At 38.1% G+C, this 20,865-nt stretch overlaps 1 protein-coding gene across 1 annotated transcript; it reads left to right on the top strand.

The window, feature by feature from the left end:
• The first annotated feature begins 547 nt into the window (after window positions 1–547).
• LOC104913927 (breast carcinoma-amplified sequence 3-like) lies at window positions 548–19,737 on the top strand. The gene is made up of 5 exons (XM_010722036.3): window positions 548–675; window positions 3,252–3,328; window positions 12,924–13,000; window positions 14,709–14,792; window positions 19,510–19,737. Exons 1-5 carry the CDS (start codon window positions 620–622, stop codon window positions 19,720–19,722), a joined length of 507 nt encoding a protein of 168 aa, XP_010720338.1. The 5' UTR covers window positions 548–619; the 3' UTR covers window positions 19,723–19,737.
• Window positions 19,738–20,865: the final 1,128 nt, after the last annotated feature.

Below are 20,865 nucleotides of genomic sequence, written 5' to 3'. Positions count from 1 at the left end.
CCCCTCTCAAAAGAAAGCAAGCCTTTTTATTAAGAAATGGCCCTACGAGTTTTATTTATATTTAAATGATAAAAGTGACATGAAGCAGTTGAAGAGATCTATATAACTCAAACAAAAGTTCATTAGAGATGTAATGTAAGTTCTGTGTCTCTATCAAATGAACAGTCACATGGCTCAGCTGTTGCACAGAATGAAGTATTCCCTTAGGGGAAGTGTTACTCAGTAAGATGTTTTTAAAATGACTTAAATGTAGCCTAAAAACTTCATGTCTGTTAAATGATTTGTATTTTGTGTCGGATCTGATGTTCCAAAGTCTTAGTTTGGGACAAAGGAAACTAAGTGCTTGCTAATTGGTTGCACAGTACAGGTTTTTGACCACTGTGGCTATCGTAACTCAGTTGGTAATCATGCCTTCCCCAAATGTAGGAAGCTTATACTGATCCCATGTTCGGCAGCATTATGCTTTTATTGCTAAATGTATGAAGGCTTGTCCTGATGTAATATTAAAATCACTTTACAAAAATTCCTTCTTTCTGTTAAAATCCCATGTTTCTTCATTCATTTTAGCACAAGCCCACCTTACTGCTGTGTGGACCTTTATTCTTTACGAACAGGAGAGATGGTCAAGTCTATACAGTTCAAAACTCCTATTTATGATCTGCATTGCAATAAAAGGTAAGGATATTTACTGTATTTCTTCCTATGTTAAAGCCTGCAGGATTTCAGTAATGGATGCAATTTCTAGTGTGTGCACTCCTTGGTTTTACTATTTTGACTTTGCTGGAAGCTTATCTTCTGTTTGCTGTTTCTCAAGTAATATTTTGAGTACAACAATATGCTTCTCCAGTGCCTTTCTCTGTATCACAAAACATTTTGCATATTAAATCATTTAAGCTTCCCTAAGTTGTGATGAGAGTGAACAGGAATCATTGGAATCTTTTGTCTTCTGCCTATAGATGGAGAAATGAGATCACAATTTAAATGATGTGTAACTTGGCAGTGTAGGGCTTGTCTCTTTTGTTTGTGCTTCGTGGTTCTGCAAGATATGTTACCTTCCTGCACATCCAGAAAAAATCCTAGCGTACACTGTGCCCTATGGCAACAATTCCTGTGTAAAGTAACAAAGCATCTCTTAGTTGGACTTGTCAGCTGACTTCTGACTGGGAAGATTGAATGTCAGGTTGTAAATACCTCCATTCTATGCAGTCATGGGTTCCGAATTTTTTTTTGGACATAGAAAACTGAATACTGTTGTAGTTTACTGTATATTTTTAAAGGAGACCAGAAAATCGAGGATCCATCTTTTGCATGATGATACTGGTGATAATCCTTTGGTACTCCTGGTAGAACTTCTTGACCCAAGCCCATGATATGTGCTGCTTTGATGGTTCTTCCTGCCCAGTTTAAATGCTAATGTTTTAAATTAGGCCAAGTAAAAGCAAACAGAAGAAAAATAGCACTGCTGAGCAAAAACATTTAATACCACAACCACTTATATAATGAGATTTTGGTGGTGTAAATGTCTTTTAAAGAAGTAAAGGATTGTAGTGCTCGTTGTCCTCATTCAATGTACATACCATAGGGTGTGGGTAGGGTCACTATATCAAGAAATAGATCAACTGCAGTGATTGAGTTGCTGAGTTACATGCCAGGAATTGGTCCCTGCTCCTTTAAAGGCCTGTCAGAAGGAGTTCAGTACTTATCTGTGCAACTATCCCTTGAAAAATTTAAAGTTCCCTTGTGTACAGTGTGATGATAGTAAATCTTTCCAGCCTGGCCTCCTAGCAGAAGAAAAATCCAATTGTAAAAACAGTCAAAAGGCAAATCATCATTCAAAGTCTCTCCTAACTAAAAGGTCTAATGTTTCTTTTCCTAAGTGGTAAAAATGGAAAACTTACTTCAAAGCTGTGTGGCTGTATTCAGGGTAGCTGCTTTTCTGGAACGTATCAGATTCTGTTATTATCCACAGAAAGCTCACAATTTCAGATTGAAAATGCATTAAATGCGGCCAAGTGCAGTGCTAATGGTGCTTTAACCATACAATAGACTAATGGAGTCCAAAGTTTTGAGTTTAAAATAAAACTTGAGTTGCAGAAGAAGGGAGAACTGTTTATTATTTATGTATTTATACTCTAGAATCATCCATCAGGTAGGTTTCATTTATAAGGAATGACAGTACTCCTTCAAAGAGCAGAAAACAAAAATCTAACAAGATTGGGAAATATTACAATCAAATATACATAGTGTTTTATACATACATTACAGTTGCACATGTGTTGAAGGTCTTTCCATTATTCATTGAGTAACTTTTTTCTCAGCCTCGTGGAGGTTTCTCTGATAGGTTTCTGTTGTTTTCCTCTCCTTTGTTTTTAGGTGATGGAAAATGCTTCGTTTAGTGAAAAACTGTTTTATTTGAAGCTAATATTAAGTCATATGTGCAGAGATTATAGCATAAAATTTGAGTTTTATAGCTTGGAAAGGGGTGGAGAAGCATCCTTTTGACAATAGAAGAGAGAAGCAAATAAAAAATCATAAGTCAATTACATTTAGGATATCTCAGTTTCTCTCACTGAGTTGTTATTTACCAAAGGAAATGCATTGAGAAGTTTCTACACTTTGAAGATGTTGCACTTTCCGAATTTACATCCTTGGCCCTTGTTCATTTAGGCTGTATGGTGTTTCATACATCGTCATGGTTTTTCTGCAGATGACAAACAGACATTTTACATTATAAATATGTACATGTACAAGTGAACACATAAACATGCACTTGTAATTTTTCTAATTGGCACAAATTTCTCACAGGATTGTGCAACGATGGTCTCGGCATGAAAAGAAATCCTGCTTTTAATAAAGAACAACACGGTGGTTTAATAAATTTGCAATGAGATGGGCAGTGGGATTATTTCAAATTTAGCTTGTGTTCTACCAATTGTTGATTTGTTATTTGAGTCATTGAAAGTAATTCAGGATCCTTGCAATTCCATTCTTTCTTTCTAATGGAGCTTTTACTGCAGAAGGTAATCATAAATACGCTGTGTTGTTCTGTATCAGATCTGTGTACTTCCTGAAATGAAGGTTATGTGGTTGGGATGAGAGAGAATCCTCAATAACTGCCATGTATTGGTAACCTGGCACTTTATCACAGTAGAATTTATATTGATGCTTTTGAAATAATTACATTTAGATATTGAATCTTTAAACCAATGCATTTAATGTTTAAAGTACACGTTCCATTTCTTTGTTTTCAGGATACTCGTCGTAGTCCTGCAAGAGAAAATCGCTGCCTTTGACAGCTGCACTTTCACTAAAAAATTCTTTGTGACAAGTAGGTATCGTGCTGGCTTCAGCCATTTTGCTCTAGAGGTGGCATGAGATAAATCAGATTTTTAAAAATTTCTGCTTCTAAAGCCTGAAAGCATCTGCAGGTCTCCATGGCTACAGCCAAGGTTTCAGGAAATCTGCTGCTTCAAAAAACCTACGGGTGTTACTCTGTGAATCTGTGGCTCTTTTGCATGTTGTTTTGCATTTATTGTTGCCATAGTTAATTTCTCACGGTTCTGGCAAGCACCTGCATTGATGTCACTGGGTGGCTGAAGTATTCTTTTGCACAAATATGTGCAAAGAGTTCAGGTTTTGAATTTAGGATTGCATGTGAAAGCAACCTTTTGGAAACAAATTGGTACCGATTTGTACACTTGTTATTTTCTGTTGTTCCTTAGGCTTAGGTGTATTTGATTTTTGTTTATTCTTACTTCAGCAGGGCCCAGACCTCAAGTAGGTCAGTAATGTATTGTAGTAGTAAAACCACAGGTAGGTGTTTGCCTGCAGATGCTTTTACGTATATCCTGAACCTGAAGGAACTGTTTGTTCAGACTCCTGTATCCGGCTGTAGCTTATTGCTTGCCTCGCAGTAGCAGGCAATTGATTGTAACAGGAAAGGCTCTCCAACATCTATTCCTCTACAGTAAGTGTCCCTTTGCTGCCCCAACATCTGTAACCAAGTAATCAACGTGTTACTGGAGAGAAGTGTATGTTTTCTGCTGCTTTTGCTCTGACCTGTTGCTGATGTAGGTAAGATTAGGATGTAATTTACGTGCTAACAGACCATGTGTCTTTGTAATACTGAACACCAAAGGAGATATTCACTGCAGAAAAAATAAAATTTAATCTATGTAGATAGTGCTAGCGTCTGTCAATTAGAATTGCCACTTAAAATGTGTAGATTATTAAGAGATGATAATTTAGCTTGGAAGAATTGGTGTTTCACAGTTAAAAAGGAAATTTTAAATTTCCTGGGTGTATTTTCAGTTACAAATAGAAAAGTTCTCAATTATCTTTCTGTGTTATCTGTGCATATCAAGAAAAACCCAGTTACAGGAAGCTCTTTCCTGAAATAGTTTGGAGCACCATTATGCAGTAATATTAAAGTTACCAATAGGTGTCAGTTTCTTCCTATACGTGGATGTAAGATGCATAAGAATCTGCTTGGGTTCAGTTTGGAGAGCCAGATGGGAAGGGACTTGTGGTGTCCTCCTGTTCCTCGCTCCTCTTTTTTATTCCACCAAAGAGAGGCAGAGTATGAGCCTTGCTTTATTGCAGGTAACAAACAAGCCAAAACCCACATCTAGATTAAATGTATATTTTAACAATTCTTATGCTTCTCTAATTGAAGTAGCTGGTAAAAAACAATGAAGCTAAAAAAAACCCTTCAGTGTGTTTTCAGAAATGAATTTAGCTGTATTTTGAGGAAGAGGGATATCCTATTCCACACTGTAACTTTTGAATTTCCATTTCCATGCCTTTCTGTGAAACAACAGTGGAATTAAAGAGGATAAAATAAAGCTTCTGCAGCTCTGATATGAAAATCCCAGCTCTGAGATGTCACAGCTCACACTGTATTTCTCCAGTTGTGCTGTTTGTAACATGAGAAACCCAGGATATTCCCAACCTTTCTCTCTGCTGTGGGGCTCCATGTGCACCCCACATCCTGCCCTGTGCACGTGGGGACACAGCACTTCCTGTGCCCACTGCTGCCCACCTATGCCCAGGTAGCACTGAGCCAGGTGTGCTGTTCCCTGGTGCCTCTCTGGAGCCAGGGAGGTGCCAGCATGTGCTAAGTGTTTGGAAACTTCGTCGTTGCCCTTAATGGCTCGAGCCACCAAGCAGGTGCTGTGCTTTGGCACATTAAAGGCTGCAGTAAAGCTTTTGTCTGAGTTTTCAGATTATGGATGTGCTGAAATCTCCTTGACCTGGGAATACATCTTTAGAGACTTAAGTTACTCTGATGTGTTTGAAATTTGGTACAAATGCTTTACCTGGTCAACTGCTTCAGTTTCTGACAGTCAACCTAGTAGCCAGCAGCTGGACTCTTGTGTCATTGTGGTTTTTTTGTTTGTTCGTTTGTTGTTGTTGTTTTTTTTAATATAGAAAAAGGACAGTGTCAGTTTAAACTGAAGAAGGAGAAATCTCTGTAAAGGCAGCTTTGCAAAGGGTCTTGTAGGCCTCCTTGTCTCTGTGCCTGCAGCATCCCTGCAGTAGGGTTGGCTGCTTCCCCTGGGGCCATCCCAGTGTGCTGCAGCCCAGGCAGTACAACAGCAGCACTGCCCAGAGGATTCATCTTCATGGAGAAGATGCTCAGCTGTGTTAGCTGACAGCTTTTGGTCAGAAGTGATGGCTTAGAAGGTCAAAAATATAAAAATGGGATCAGTAGGCCTTTGAAGATGTTTCCTTTACTGTGTAAACTACTGTATGGAAAAAGAAAATGTTTTTAAAAGGGGATTTAGTGATGATGGGCAAATCACATCTTCCATTTGTATCAGCTGAGTAGCGTGGGAGCCCTGGAACCTCACACAGACAGCTCGAATGCAAACATAATTAAGCAGAAACTTTTGCCCATTTTGTTGACTATTTACACATAGAAATTAAATGCAGAATGTATGGTTAAAAACAGTGTCAGGAATTCTGAAGTTTGATGTTCCTCAGCAATGCTAATGCAGCTGTGTTGCACATGAGTAGTATTTGTCTTTCTGTTTTTGTTTTTGTGGTTAAATGTGTAGCTTAATATATTGTTGTAATAAATATACCATAAAATATTCAGGATGTAGAACATGGTCAAGTTTGTGCTGCCGCTGGAATGTTTAACTCTTGTGTTTCCTGATTTTTCAGATCCAACTGAACAAATCTGATATAATTATCTTTTTTGTGTGCTTGTGATTAGATGGAAAAGTACTGATTTGCCAGAACGGCAGTCAGCCAGCAGAGCCTTGTAGGAAGTATCACTGTACAGGTGCAACAATCTCGGTGTTTTGAGTTACAGTTGCTTAAGGTTGATTGGAAAACCTCCTGTTGGTAGTCATAGAAAAAGACCAAGATGTCCTCTGATCTACCCTTCGAGGTCGTCTTCTTTTAACTTGTCAAGGAAGGGAAGGCGTAGCTTCATTGTGCAGAGGGCTCATGGCATTGCTTTCCTATGGCACTCCATGCTGCTGTGCTTATGGTTGGATCCAGCTCAGTTTCATTAAGAAGAGATTTGCATGGAGGGGTGCACAAAGCCAAATAGCAGTTTTGTAGCCTGCGTTTGTTTTAAGTGCTCATGTGGCCAAGCATCAAAAAGTCATTTGATGCCTATAATAAAAACACATTTCCTTTTGGTAGTTGTGAATGTCAAGGTGTGGAAAACAGATTTTTAAATGGTTAGGAGTTCACGTAAGATTTCCTTTGGAGTCTTTTTCTGAGTACTCTGTGATTGAACAGTCAGAGACAAAAGTGATGTACAAGCTCTTCTCCCTACTTTGCTCTAAAGGACAGATGCAGAAAAGCCGAGTTTCATTGATTTCTATTACATCAGTGCTCCCACAACCCTCTTCCAAAAATGCTTACTTAGTGGAACATTGATGATTATGAATATGGCCTGATGGATACTTTCTTCTCTATAACGAATATCCTGCCCACCCCCTGGGCCTTAAGTAAGGATTATCACAGATAACATCATGCATGTGGCATCATCTTTGTGTCCGATAACGAGTGCCTGCTCAGTTTCTCTGGCCCTTCCACTCCTGCTATTGATATATTCTCCATCCATTATTCTCCAGGGATGAAGACAGTTATTGCAGCCATTAGCAGGCACCACATTTCTATTGATGCTGTACAGCTAGAGCCTTAAGAGCTAATTTTCTAGATTTTAGTCAGACTACTTTGTTGTATATAAAGTCTCAAAAGACTTGCCTAGCCACAAGCAAAACTTATTTGGTATGTATTAAATACAGCCTACCCACATGTCTCAAAATAAGGAAAGAAGTGTTTGATACTCCATTCTGCAATTTGGATGTGGTATTCCTACTTTCATTGATGTTCACTTGCAAGAAATAATACATTGCTTTCAGTTTGTCACAGGTCTGATCTGGAAATCATCTTGGCTTTTTTTTGAACATTTTTGTTAGCTTTGCTAGAATTCCTTTTCCCTGATAGGCACACAGGGAGCAGTTTGCTCTCTGCGCTTTGAAGTAAAAACGATGGAGGTCTCATGAGAAGGTTTAATGCCTGAGGAGTTACAAACAGAACTTCTTGAGGAATGTGCAATTCCCTTCTCGACTGTGATCAGTAAGTGGCATTTATCCTGGACATCCCACATGGTATAATAATTGATAGGATTCCTGGGTCTGTGGAGGGAGGTTCTTCAGTGCAAATCGAAAGTCCTGAAGTAGGTGGGAAGAAAGCTCCTGTTTCACAGTGCTTTTTGATCACTGAAGAGAAGCAAACATTTCTTTGAATTGTATCTTAGCAATTTATATATATATATGTATACACACATGCAAGTATATGTGTTTATATCTAATGCATTGCCTGTCTGAGGCTGTTGTGAACATGAAGTGGATCTGAGTATTGCACTGCAAAGGCCCATGATAGCAGCGTATGGCTGTACTTTTCTGGCTGTACTTTTTTGCTTCACTCATGGGTGGCTCTTTTTCTTTGGAGTTTTCGTAACAATAAGGCCAATATCATCATCATCATCATCAAAAAAAAAAGCCCTGGATGGCAAGCATGATTTCACAGCAGGGTGCATCCTGCTGGTTTGCTCTTTTGCTCAGTTTTTATGGGTGATACTTAAACAGAAGGAAGTACAAAAACAATAGCTGAGTTTTGGAAAGTATGTGACAGTGTGAGAGCACTAACATTTACATAGGGCCTTTCATCTAGATGGAACCCGAAGGATTTTATAAACAATATGACTTTATACAGTTTATAAACAAATAGATTTGGTTTGCTTGGTGAAGCTGAAAAAAAAAGCACAAACAAATACAAAATATTAGATAAAACAGCTTATATGATTTGTTTTCCTTGGAATAAACAATTCCCTTCAACAAGGATATCACACTACCCATTATTTATTTTTAATACCCTTTCTATGCTCGTTGTTATGGATCTGTTTTCTGACTGCTTTGGATAGCAATACTTAAAGTAATTTTGTAATTTCATTACTGCAGAGTGCTGTGTATTTCATAAAACCTAGAAAAAATTATTAATTGGTTACAAGCTACAGCCAGCAACTGAAAATCAGCATTCCTCCCAGATAGGAGGTGTGGAACGTGCATTGAAGAGAAAAGGCATGATAATAATAAGAATCATTCTTGTAGCTGATACCAAAAAGAATGAGTGTGTTTCAGTGCATGGAACATCAGTGAGAGCCGAGGAAAGAAAGGCCACCTCTGATTTGACTTTTCATTCACTTTTCTTCATTCATTTGCACATTAATTTGCAAGAGTTTGCAGCAAAGTGTTTTACAACATGTTGTAATGCAATCTGAGAAGGAAATACAGCAGTACCCTGTGGAAGACAGCTCAGCTATGGGTATGTGGCATAGGTAAAAGAAAAACAAGTTCTGACTTAGTTCAGTCATGCTCTGACTTAGTGTCAGATTTTTCTAGAGAGAAGCATTGCCTTCTGGTGCACATTTAAAGCTGAACACTTGCAGCAATCAGAGCTGCCTTCACTGTTCATTTAGAACCGTTCAGGCGATGCAGGATGCAGCAGAGGGACCAGACAGGAACGCTGCAGCCTGAGCTGTGGCAGTAGTCCACCTTCCACCTGCACGGGTATCTTTTCCAGCAGGCAGTGCTGAGTGCATTATATTTGCTTTGTGTGCAGCAGTCTCTTAGAGTGGAGCACATCTGTGCTTCAGGATGCACGGTGCCCGTGAAGGTGCTGCTGGATCTCATGGTGCTATTCGTAAGAGTCTCCTGGAGAATGGAGCTGCTGGAGGCACATGATTGCCTGGGGGATTCCAAGGAATGCTTGCTTGGATGTGAAATTCAAACTGCCAAGTTTTTATGGCCATCAGAAATCCTCGCAGCATTCAGTCCTCAACTTTGCATCTCCTACTGGGATTTTATTTCTACATCTTTTTTTTAAGTCTTTTTTTTCTTTTTTTTTTCCGCATGAAAAACCTGTGCAGCTTGATGGAGAGCTGCCTTTAATAGAGGCATGTTTGTGATTTATTGCCTTAATCTCTGTTATGGCTGACGTGACTGTATAATGGCCCTGTTTCTCCTAGCAGTGTTTCCCAACTTGCTGTTTGTTTAAAAGCAAGAGGGGGAGAGGAATGTGTTGCTTTTTTCTTCTTGGCTGCTGTCTCTGTATTCACACGGACATTATTGAAGCTAGGAGATGAGTCTCATGAAAACAATTTAAGAAACAGACTGGAGTTTTAATTTCTGTAGGAGCAAAGAGCAGTGGAAAGATCCAGATTGAGACGATTGGGTATTTATGTGAATTTTCAGCTTAAGAAGATGAGGTGATTGTTTTTATGATGGGCAGAGTGGCAGATTGTCATGAAAGTAATTGAAAAATAATGGAAAATCAACATGCCTTCTTTTTGGTCACTCTTTAAGCAAACATTTGTATAGCTCTTTGGAGAACCTGAAGTAACTTCTAGGATTCCTACGTAATCAGTAAAAACAAATATATATAAATGCAGCACAACAGGAAGAAACCGTGGAATCTCCGATTTCAATTAATCACAAGTTCTGCATTTTTCATACTAAAGTTTTATGCTAGTTAAAAAAAAAATAATGCTAAACAACAGAAATTGAGGTGTTGAAGAATCAATCTATGGTACCACATTGAAGTAGGTCGGAGCTGGAAGACACGGCCGAGAACAGGAGGCTGTGGGGCGCTGCGCTGTCCCTGTGGGGATGCAGAGTGCCGGAGCTGCCGTGCTCAGGGGTTTGCCGAGGCCACAGAAGGGCTTTTGCTTGGATTCATTTGGACTTTCAGAACAGTACTTTTCTAGTTTTGCCATCTCACAGCTTTAAGTAGCGTATTTCTTGTGTGTGTCCTTAAGAGCACAGAGAGAGAGGACAATTGTGTACTTAAAAGCATTGCAAAGCGTCTCCAGTGGTTTTTTCCTATGTTTTTGTGGGTGAGAGACCCTGTAAGGCTCACTGTAAGGTCTCGTGTTTTTTAGTACTTGCTTGATTTGCTGTACTTTTGGAAGGACTTTCCCATCGTGATCTTTTCTTGGATGACCTCTCCATGCTGTCATTAAAACTTGGAAACTTTGGTCTTCTTGACAGTTAGTTCTGCTTTCTCATTATGTTCATTCTTATTGTAAACATGCTAAAATTGCTGCTGTTGTTGCTTAGAATGGATTTTTCCTCAGTTGTTTTGAAGTTTAGTAGAAATAGAAGTTAATCTTTAAGAGAGCTGGGCTAGCAGGGATTGGGCAGCCGAGCCGGGTAGGTCACGCTGTGTCTGTCTTTTCATTTGCCTGGTAGATGATGTTCTGCTGACTCCAGCTGTTTTTTTGGAAAGCAGAAAAACAATTTGCTTTTCCTTCCCATAAAGTATAACCCTTTGTTTATCCTTGTACTGCTGCATGTTTCCAAAATGCATAGATTTGCAAAGAAAAGAAAAGGAGGAAATAGCTCTTTTTTTTTTTTTACTCTGTTTTTTGTATCAGAGAGAAGAGTTTAGTACCGAGTTGAATTGTTGACCTTTGCGGAGGATATTATTAGAATTGGCTGATTTGTGTGTGGGGCTGTATCTAATTGACCAAATCCAGTTCGTGGAACAACCCACCTACAATAGGTTTGGTGAAAACAGTCCATTTTTTAAGATAACTGCTTTTTGTATTTGATTAATTTTTAATTTGAGGAAGAATGCTATTTTGTAGCTCTTCAGTTACTTCAGTTCACTGCAGTAATTGAGACCAGCTCCCTGTCCCAATATGGAAGTTTCTTCTTGTTGCACTGCTTGTGTTTTTCCATTTCCCTTTTGTTTTCTGCTGCATGGACACATGCACTGCTTGCAGAGCTTGGGAAATGCAAGAGACCGACAATAAAGTCGCTGTAGAAATTTCAGCCATGAGAGTTTTCATCTAACAGCTTTTGGTGATCTATTTTATATATAATAAGGGAGAAAAATAAATAGAATTTGGGAAACCTGAATGTCTTCACTGACCCAGACAAGAACTGCTGAAGCAGAAGTCGGCACTAAAACCTTACTGGTCATGATCTAGAATGTCATCGGAAGAACACGTTTGTATTTACAACCTAGGGTTGTATTTACAACCTTTTTTTTCTTTCTTGGTTCCTTAAGAGTCTCTGGCTACCCACATTTTATGCACTTCTGGAATGCAATAACAATTGTGGCATCATCTCTTCAGAGTTCGTTTTCCTTCCTGAGATCGAGGCAGTGATAAGGCCTTACAAAATACTCACTCGGTTTTGCTTTCCTGGCCTGAGATTGATGTAATTCGATGAATTGCTGCTTTTCCCTTCTTTTGCTTTATGACCTTTGAAACAGCCTGCTGTGATCTTCCGAATTTTGCAATACCTTCAGCACTCTGCTTTAAAAAGTGGAGATAAGAAGCTGTTTGTCTTTGCAAGAGTGGTAAAGAAACTGTTTCTACACGTGCACAGTGAAATGCCATCAAACATCTTTCAGTTTTGTCAAATTCCTTTTTCAAACTATACACCTTAGGTGCACACCTTAGGTAACACCACCCCAGCACACCTTTCTCATTGTTCTGCAAGCCTGCAAAGTGATGCCACAGTTAGGTCTAGCAGATGGCACTGTGCTTGTGGCTGGAGGCCGTTGTTTACCAGCTGAAGTTGGAACACTCGAGCTCAAATCCCACTATCAGGACCCTAATCAGTAAACAGGTCTGTGGTTTCATCTCTGCAACGGCGGTTTGTGAACTTTCAGCCTCCCACCTTGGCACAGCAGCCCCTGAAGTCAGCTTTTAATTCATGTTTAGCTGTTATCTAATTGTTTTTAGTGGTTTTAGATTTTCTATTTTTAATCTTAGTAGTTATTAGCATGACATTCCCAGTTGTTGTGCATTTTATTTTCATTTTATGCATATGTATATATCTATTTCTGATGAAAACACAGCTAATAAAAAGCAGATGAACAATGGAAACTTTGCCACTGATTTTAAAGGAAAGACAAATCCATTGTGTAAGGTTAAGCACGTGCAGAAGTCTTTTGGGAGATTTGTATGTAGAAATATTAAAACCAAAGTACAATGCTTTGTTTTACACCACAAAAATCTAGAGGAGCTTGGAAGTTAACAGAAAGTGTTGAGCAATTGAAACATGTCAATGAAGCAAAATGAATTAGGGTATGAAGATACAGAATGGATAGAGTCAATCTTTTAAGTATCCCCCTCGCCGCACTGTATCAAAATGACATTAAAAAATGCAAGCATAAGGAAAAACTGGTATTTACACATAATTAACTATTCAAAATAGTTCATCTAACCACAGTTTTATCTTTCAGAACAAAAATGCAAGCATTTACTAAGTGATATTAGCAATTGAAAGGTTTCTGTTTAGACTTTTTGTTTTCTTGGCAATAAGTAAAATTCTTTGTAACAAGTCAGTAAGATATTTCTTAATGCTCCTATTAAAACTTTTCAGGCTGCTATCCCTGTCCAGGGCCAAACATGAATCCTATTGCCCTTGGAAGCCGTTGGCTTGCTTATGCAGAAAATAAGGTAAGGAAGGACTCACTTTCAAAAAATACTTTCTTTTTTTCCTATTCCATAAACAAAAGCTAGATTGAAATGTAGGAACAATCTCAGAAATAAGCTATGTGAAAAAGATGATCTTTTCCAAGAGGACTTGCATAATGTGACAGAGCTAATCTTTGACTCACACTAGTCATGCTTTGGTATTCGTATGTGTCATATCCTTGCACATTTGATGTAAGTTCATGAACTTGGAGGGCATAAATAGATAAGTAGCATGGGTAGAGACGAGAGCTATCAATGGGTACGGTCAGGGAGTGACTCAGTAACCAATATGTTTTGTATTTGTAAACTTTAAAACTTCTATGAAAGGTAGGAAGCAAGGATTCTTAAAGTCTGTGCTGGCAAACAGTCGAAACAGAGCTGTGAGTTTGTTTGACAACACAGCAGTGCATTCTGTAGATTAGGAAATCTGTCCTCACTGAATTTTTTAAGCTCTGGGAGGGGAAAAAAAAAAGATTGAATTAATTTTTCTTATTTCTGGACAGAAGAAGGAAATAGATCCCAAACAAAACAATTATCACTTTTTCACCCTGCCCTGGGCCAGAGAAGGGACTGTGTATTTAAAGCTTGAAGTGTTTGGAAACTTTAAATTCATCTTCTAATGCCTTATTTTTACTTCAAAGCAGATGTTTTTTCTCCCTTCCACCTGTGCCTGGAATAGCTGTTTTTCAGTGCTGAATCAGAAATCATCAGAGAAGCAGACATTATAAATGTGTTTGTTGTTACACTCTTCAGAGCACAACCAATTTCTCTGCAAATTGGAGACTGTCTTTCCTTTAATGTCACACCTATGTGGTTTTATTAAACACAGTCAGTCAGCTTGGGATTCAGAAAGTGCTACGCCAGTAGTGTAAACTGCTGGCCAACCAAAGAATTACATCAGAAAATGAATTTAAATAGCCACATGTTCCCAGATATATCCTCTGTGGATTTTCCCTTTCTCTCTAGTTTAATTCTTTTCCTTTTTATCTAAGTATGACTCTAGAAACAAATATCTTACAAGCATTTTTAATACAAGCATTCTTTTAGCAAACACAGTTAAGCAGGCAAGGTGTTCTGTGTACCAGTAACAAATATCCATAGTTCTTCGCCATTTTATTTAGTAAGAAGCAGAGCTTCTATTGAGAGTTAGGGTTCAGTGACAAGAACTGTCTTTGTAGGTTAATGGAAGGTAGAAGAGTCTTGTTTTGATTTATTAAATTTGACGGAAAGCAATATGCAGTAAACCCCACGTACATTCCTCTAATCTATTGAATGTAAAGCTTAAAGTAGCTTTCTTCCTTTGTCATTGATTTGCTTGCTTGTCATGAAAAGGAGAGCAAAGCCGCATTCGGATTCTTAGAATATCAGATATTTAAAGTTACATTTACATGGCTAAAGCTTTTGATTATATTTATTTAAATTTATTTGTGGTATTGCTGCCAGACCCCAAATCCCACCATTTCGAAGTTTATGAATTCGTAGTGACTGGTAATTGAAAACTGGAGTTCCGAACGCGACAGTCTGGGTGGCACCCAGAAGATTATAAAAAGGGGTTAAGTGTCTCAGCAGGGCTTTCTGCTGTTTGTAGGAAAATGCACACCACTGTACACGATAAACAAGAGTTATGGTAATGGGTTATGGGTTTGTGCAGTTTAATAGTAGTTACTTGGTTGCTGTCTTTCTTCTGTAGCTGATCCGATGCCATCAGTCCCGTGGTGGAGCCTGTGGAGACAACATTCAGTCTTACACTGCCACAGTCATTAGTGCTGCCAAAGTGAGTACATCATCTGCTGCTGGGAGAGGTTATCATGTAAGATAATTATTAGGTTTCCCTGCTGAATTGTACTATTTTTTCCCCCCTTCTCATTCACAAAAGAGGAAAAAAAAATGGTAAGAAGATCCTAGTGACAGGGCACATAAAGGGCCTGATTCCGAACCGTTCTGAGTAGCCTTTTTTTTGATGATCTAGTTAGAACTTTAGAACTGATCTTTCATTTATTAAAACAGCAATTCATATTAGTGACCCCTCTTACAGGAAAAGCACTGTAAAATGGTTGATGTTCTGGCTGTTCATAATACAACAGTTTTACATGGTTGGAAATAGTGCTGTCTATTATTTGTCTTTCAGCATCATGAAACAAACTTTACAAGTGCTTAGTGCTTTTTGGACTCAGTCACACCAGCATTATGTGCTTTAATCTCTCTGAATGATGACAGTGCAGTATTGAAGCTAATTAATTACCTAGTAGCTTTCTCTAAAGGTTAAAGTTTATTAACGACTCTTTATATATAGGTTCCATTGCCTAGGAATTTTAGTTCTGATGACTTTATAATATCTCTCTGTTTTAAGAGAAATGCCTGGGTTCTCATAGCATCAAAGAATGACCATGGCTTAGAAAAATCCAAACAAGTCAAAGATTGAGCAGAACTATCATTTGACTATTTTCCCCCACCCCACCCTGCCCCATTCCTTTCCTTGAGGTTTTGCCAAGTTTTCCCTCTCTCTCTCTCTCTCTCTCTCACACACACACACACACACACAAGTGTGTATTGGCATTGTCTAGCAAACTTGAGGCTGATTACAAGCTTCCCTTGTAACCACTAGCCTTTTCATTTCTGATACACACAGCAAAACAAATCTAATAATAGGAATAAAATGACAGCACAGAACAAAAAGCTCAGTGTCACTGAAGAAAACAACTGTTACAGATACCCACAAAGAGAAGAGACATAGGTCATGCCATCTCATGTAAAAACAAAACATAAACATGAACATATTCCATCAGCATAGCTTTGGGTACAGTCTTCCTGCGGTTGAAGTGGGAGAAAAATCATGTGTTTGTAGATCGTTGAGGGGAACATGCTTTTCTTCTGAAGACACTGTGTGAAATTAGCTGCATCCATTCATTCTTCCACCATTAAGAGCAAAAAGAAGAGGAGTATTTCCCCAAACACCTTCATTCTCATCATCATTAACATTTTTTAGTAGCTCAGATAAGTTGGTAAGTGTAATCAGCCGCAGTTATGATCAGATGTAGTAAAAACTTAAGAACACATCACTGTATTGCCAAAACCAAGCCTAGTCGTGACTGAAGAACAGTCCAAAGCTTTGTTAAACCATATAATAACTGTCAAAATATTCCAGTAAACATCTAAGACTTAAGTGCTATTCTCTTTAATTCTTTTCAACAGTCTGAAAGTCAGAAAAGGGGACATCTGGCAAAGCCTTTAGCCTCAGAGAGCATGGATAACAGGTATTGAGGTCCATGAAGCCCAAGACCTTACTTCCTGTTTGCTGCTGTTTGAGCAAACAGAGTAGAATAGATGTCGAATATCTTTTCAAATAGACCCTGTTACTACTGAACCATGCTAGTGATGAGAGAAAATCCAGGTGCTTAGTTTTAGATAAGAACCAAATGCAAAACTGCTTGTTTTAGTTATCCATTTTTGGATACAGCAAGGAAGGAGACATAGGAGAAGACATTCTTACATCTCCTCACTTGTGGTCTTGGCAAATCCCTGGGTGAGTCGTGTTGCAGCGTACTCTACTCTAGAGGAGCCCATGCAGACCTTCTTCCGAAATCATGAATTCCTTGCACTCAAAACTTTCCATGCTAATTAAATCAATTTGTTAATAGTTTTCTTCCCTTTCCTGCTGCTTTATAGCGTATGTGACAAGAGCAGGAAAGGGAAACATCTCTGTGAAGACAGGCATTTTGGCAAGTATTTAGTTTCAGTTTGAATCTATAATTGAGTGTATATTAATTTTGTTTAGACTAAGCACGAGGCTTTTAGTTATTGATCACCAAGGTATAGCTTTTTGATATTTCTACTTTCTATAGATTTTTTATTTATAAATAAATAAATTTTATGCGGTTTATTTGTTATGAGGAGTAGGAGCAGTGTTCTGTTTGTCACTGAAAAGATGTAAGAACAACCTATTAGGCACTGAATGATGCATTTTAATTTTCTCAAGTAATTAAAGTTGTACTGATTTTTCAATTAAATGAGTTATGAGTGCATATATCTGATTAAATATTTTTCTTCATATTTGAATGAGTGTGAACAGCTCTTTTAATAGACTAGAAATAGCACGCAAAGAATTTGCGTTTGCACAGTGTGCATCATTGCTTCCTACAGGAATTGGATCAAGATTTTCCGTTTTATTTGTAAGAACATTTCACTGAGTGTGAATTGACAGTTCCCACTGATGAGAAACAAATTGAGACAGTGCAAATGTTAAAATGTTTCAGTTAAAATTTACCTGGTCTGTTGAATATCCAGTATCAAATTATAAACCAGATTCTTCTCACCTAATAACTTCTTTAGTTGATTCTTTCTCCGTATCTTTTAATCCTACAGTGGTAAAGTGATTTAGCAATGGCTGCATCTGTTTTCTCTTGTTACCTGATAACTTCTTAATGAGTACTAACAGCTTATGTGAGAGCAAGGTCATTAGCTCTAATGGATAGAGGGGACAGCTGATATGGCATGGGAAAGGTTAAAGATTACCAGAGAAGTTTTTACAAATATACACACAGCACGGAGAAGTAAGTGCTGTAATGGCTTTGCACTGATATTTCTGAGCTAATGGCCTCAGCCACATCTCTGTACACCTATTACTTCTCAGTAGTCCTGCAGTCATAGTCTGGTCTAATACAACAGTAATTCATTTTGCTAGATAAGCATGGTAATTTCTTGCTAGTGAGAATTGAAATGTATACTTGGCACGTTGTCACTCAGTTCCCATAGTTACAAATATTTTCCAAAACAGGTTGATTACACTTTTTGTCTTTGAACTTGTGTAGGTATTTTCTGCATAGTACTTCTATGCTGGTTTCTTTTTCCTTCTGTATAAACTGCCAGTGCATTTTATATGGTTTTAACTATTGGTCAGAAATTATTGGTCAGGAAAAAAAAAAAAGAAAGAAAAAGCAAGCATCTGCTGAAATGTGCTCTTGTGATGGCACTGGGTCCCTTTTAGGTCTGCTCGTTGGATATTATTACCTACTTCGTGTTACATTTTTCAGTCTTGTCAATTTACCAGCGTTGATGTCTGTTTTATTGTCATTCATTGCTCTGAGTATAAAAAGAAATAAGAAACAAATGGCAGGATGTTACTAAAGACTTCAAACCCCAAAGACATTCCTATGATAAAGGCATGGCTCGATTTTAAGCGGTAGCACCTCCATTAGCATTAATGGGGTGAGTCCATCAGCTGAGGCATCTCAGAGGTTAATCAGGCTTCCTGGCTGGATATTGCCATCAATACAGTGTGGCGCCTAATTCTGTTGGCCCTTCAGAGGTTTTCCTGACAACACACTAACAGACTTTGTGTAAGTCATTTCCTATGAATTATTAAAACAAACGTTTGGCTGCTAATTGATGAACACTAATGTGTTTTCTAATCACTGCAGTTTGAGATTTTAGCACTAAACAAAGCAGTTGCAATTGATTTGTGGCTGCTTCTTGGTTTCAGCCTGTGAGCTGAGCGTTTTTTCCTTTTCAATTTAGCAGGCAGCTTAGCTTGTCTTTTTAGTTAAGAATTGCCTTGTTATCATGTCATTCTGTTCTGATCTCCTTTTCTATTTCTTATTTATATTGCATAATAAATCTGGACAATTCCTTATAGCAAATAAGGCACAGTCCTTGATTCAAGGAGAAAATATTTCAAGTTATGCTTTGTGCATTTTTTAAATCTGTGCATTTTCTCTGATGTGTGTGCTGTCTCTCTTTCTCCAAATACAGAAAAAAAAACCATACAAAAAAAAACAGAACAAACCCATAAAAAAAATCTTCAGCATCTTTAGATAATGAATGTGAGTGCAATTAGTATGTTTTCAATTCCACGTCTGGAAAACATGCAGGCTATGGAAAGTGACATTATTTGTGATTGGGATGGGTGTGCGTTCTGGAGAGTTGTCCTTCCCAGCACCTTGAGGTCAGAGTCTTTAATTTTGCTGGCTCTGAGTCTTATGTTCAGTTTTAAAGCCTCAAGATGCATAATTTCTGAGAGAACAACATGTCTGTCCTGTCCATCAGAGGCTGAATGCCTTGAGTTTTGCACTGGAGGATATTTTCAGCATTCTCAATTACTGCACAATCTGTTTCTGTACGTAGCACTGTTAGATACTTACCCGGCGGGTTCAGTGGATCAAATGGTGAAGCAAAGGGGAAAAAGCTAAAGAAAGGAAAAATGTTCGCAGTCAGATAACACTGAAGCTTTGTGGATTTTTTGGGAATGTATTGGAAGCATTTGCATCAGAAATAAAAGCAAATACATCGAGTTGGTAGGATGCTAAATCTTTTTAAGAGATTTCTCTTGCATACGACATCTTGCAGTTAAAGTATCTCTAACAAAAACATTTGTGTGCTTCTCGTGTGTGTGCACGGTCTACTTACAATGTTAATTGTCTTGAGGAAAGAAAAATTCAAAGTAGACCCACAGAAGAGCCCTAAGCATTATTTACTGGTTCTGTTTCTTTTTACAGACGATAAAGACTGGGCTCACCATGGTGGGGAAAGTCGTCACGCAGCTGACGGGGACGCTGCCTACGGGAGCAACCGAAGAGGAAATTTTAGCTCATAGCAATGTTCGCCGGAGCCCTCTGGTGCCTGGGGTCATCACCATCATTGACACGGAGACTGTGGCAGAAGGACAGGTAATGCAGTTTGTGCAGAAACAGAATGAGGGTTTGTTTTGACAGAAGTCGTAGGAAAATGTATCTCATACTTCTGAAATAAGATTTTTTTGCTGGGTCAGGAAGTTTCACGTGCACACACAGCTGTGACAGAGTCCTGTTTGGGGCTGAAACGACGCCAAAATATATATTGTCCTTAGAACATATTTATATGGCATTTTGACAACGTCGAGTGTGAAGTGTCAGATTTTGTTTCTCTAACACTTGTCCATAATTGACATTGATTTATGCTGATCAGTTGAAATGTGTATGTAGTCGGATGGTATTTATTAATATGTAATATGGCAGGAAAATGTGATTGTGTAGAAATACGGTGAATTGTTTAATTCCAACGTAAAAAAGAAGCTGGATTTTAGATACAAAAGTTTATAATTTAATATAAATTACATTTTACATACAGTAAAATATAATCAAACTTGATGCTGTTTTGTGAGGTATTTGTAGTGTTTCTCTAGTAACATTACAGTGCCCCAGCCAAAATTATCTGCTGAAAAATCCATCCAGTTGTCCCATAGACTTTGAATGGGTGTTTTGAACTAACTGTCTCTGTGATAGACAGCAGATATCTGGTTTTTTTTCTGCTCATCTCTGTCAGACATTTCAGTTGTAAGTATCTGGTCCTGGAGACAGCATTCATACTGACTCTCACAGACTTCATTTCTTTTGTAAGATTTTTTTCTTCTGAATGTTTACATTTACTGAATTTAAAAGAGAAAAAAACAATTTCTTTTTACTTCTGTTTTTCCCTGTGTTTCTGTGCTTATTGCAGATAATTTAGTAAAGTAAAGTGACAAGCCGGTAGCTGAATTACGTTCTTTTCTTACCTCAGAGGAAAACAATATTTTACTTAAAAACAAACAAACACATCAAAGAGCCCCAATATGCAGTGTGAAATGTAGTTGTTCTGAGAATTCATTTTGGAAGTATTTAGCCAAGTAACACAGAATCACATTGGGATTGTTTATATCAGAGGTCCTTCTTGCAAATACACAATAAAATTTATAAAAAAGAAAGAGGAGGAGAATGGGAAAAAGAATGTATTTCACCTAACATCTCACCAAGTCAGATCTTAGAACAAGTCTGACTTTTGGGATTTGTTTTTATTTCCTGGGAAAAAAGGTCTTTTAACTCTTCTTCTACTGCCAG

The sequence above is a fragment of the Meleagris gallopavo genome, chromosome 21 (genome assembly GCF_000146605.3).
Source record: "Meleagris gallopavo isolate NT-WF06-2002-E0010 breed Aviagen turkey brand Nicholas breeding stock chromosome 21, Turkey_5.1, whole genome shotgun sequence".
Classification (NCBI taxonomy): Eukaryota; Metazoa; Chordata; class Aves; order Galliformes; family Phasianidae; genus Meleagris; species Meleagris gallopavo.
Note: the sequence above shows the minus strand (reverse complement) of the source record. Positions and strands in the feature narration are given on the sequence as shown.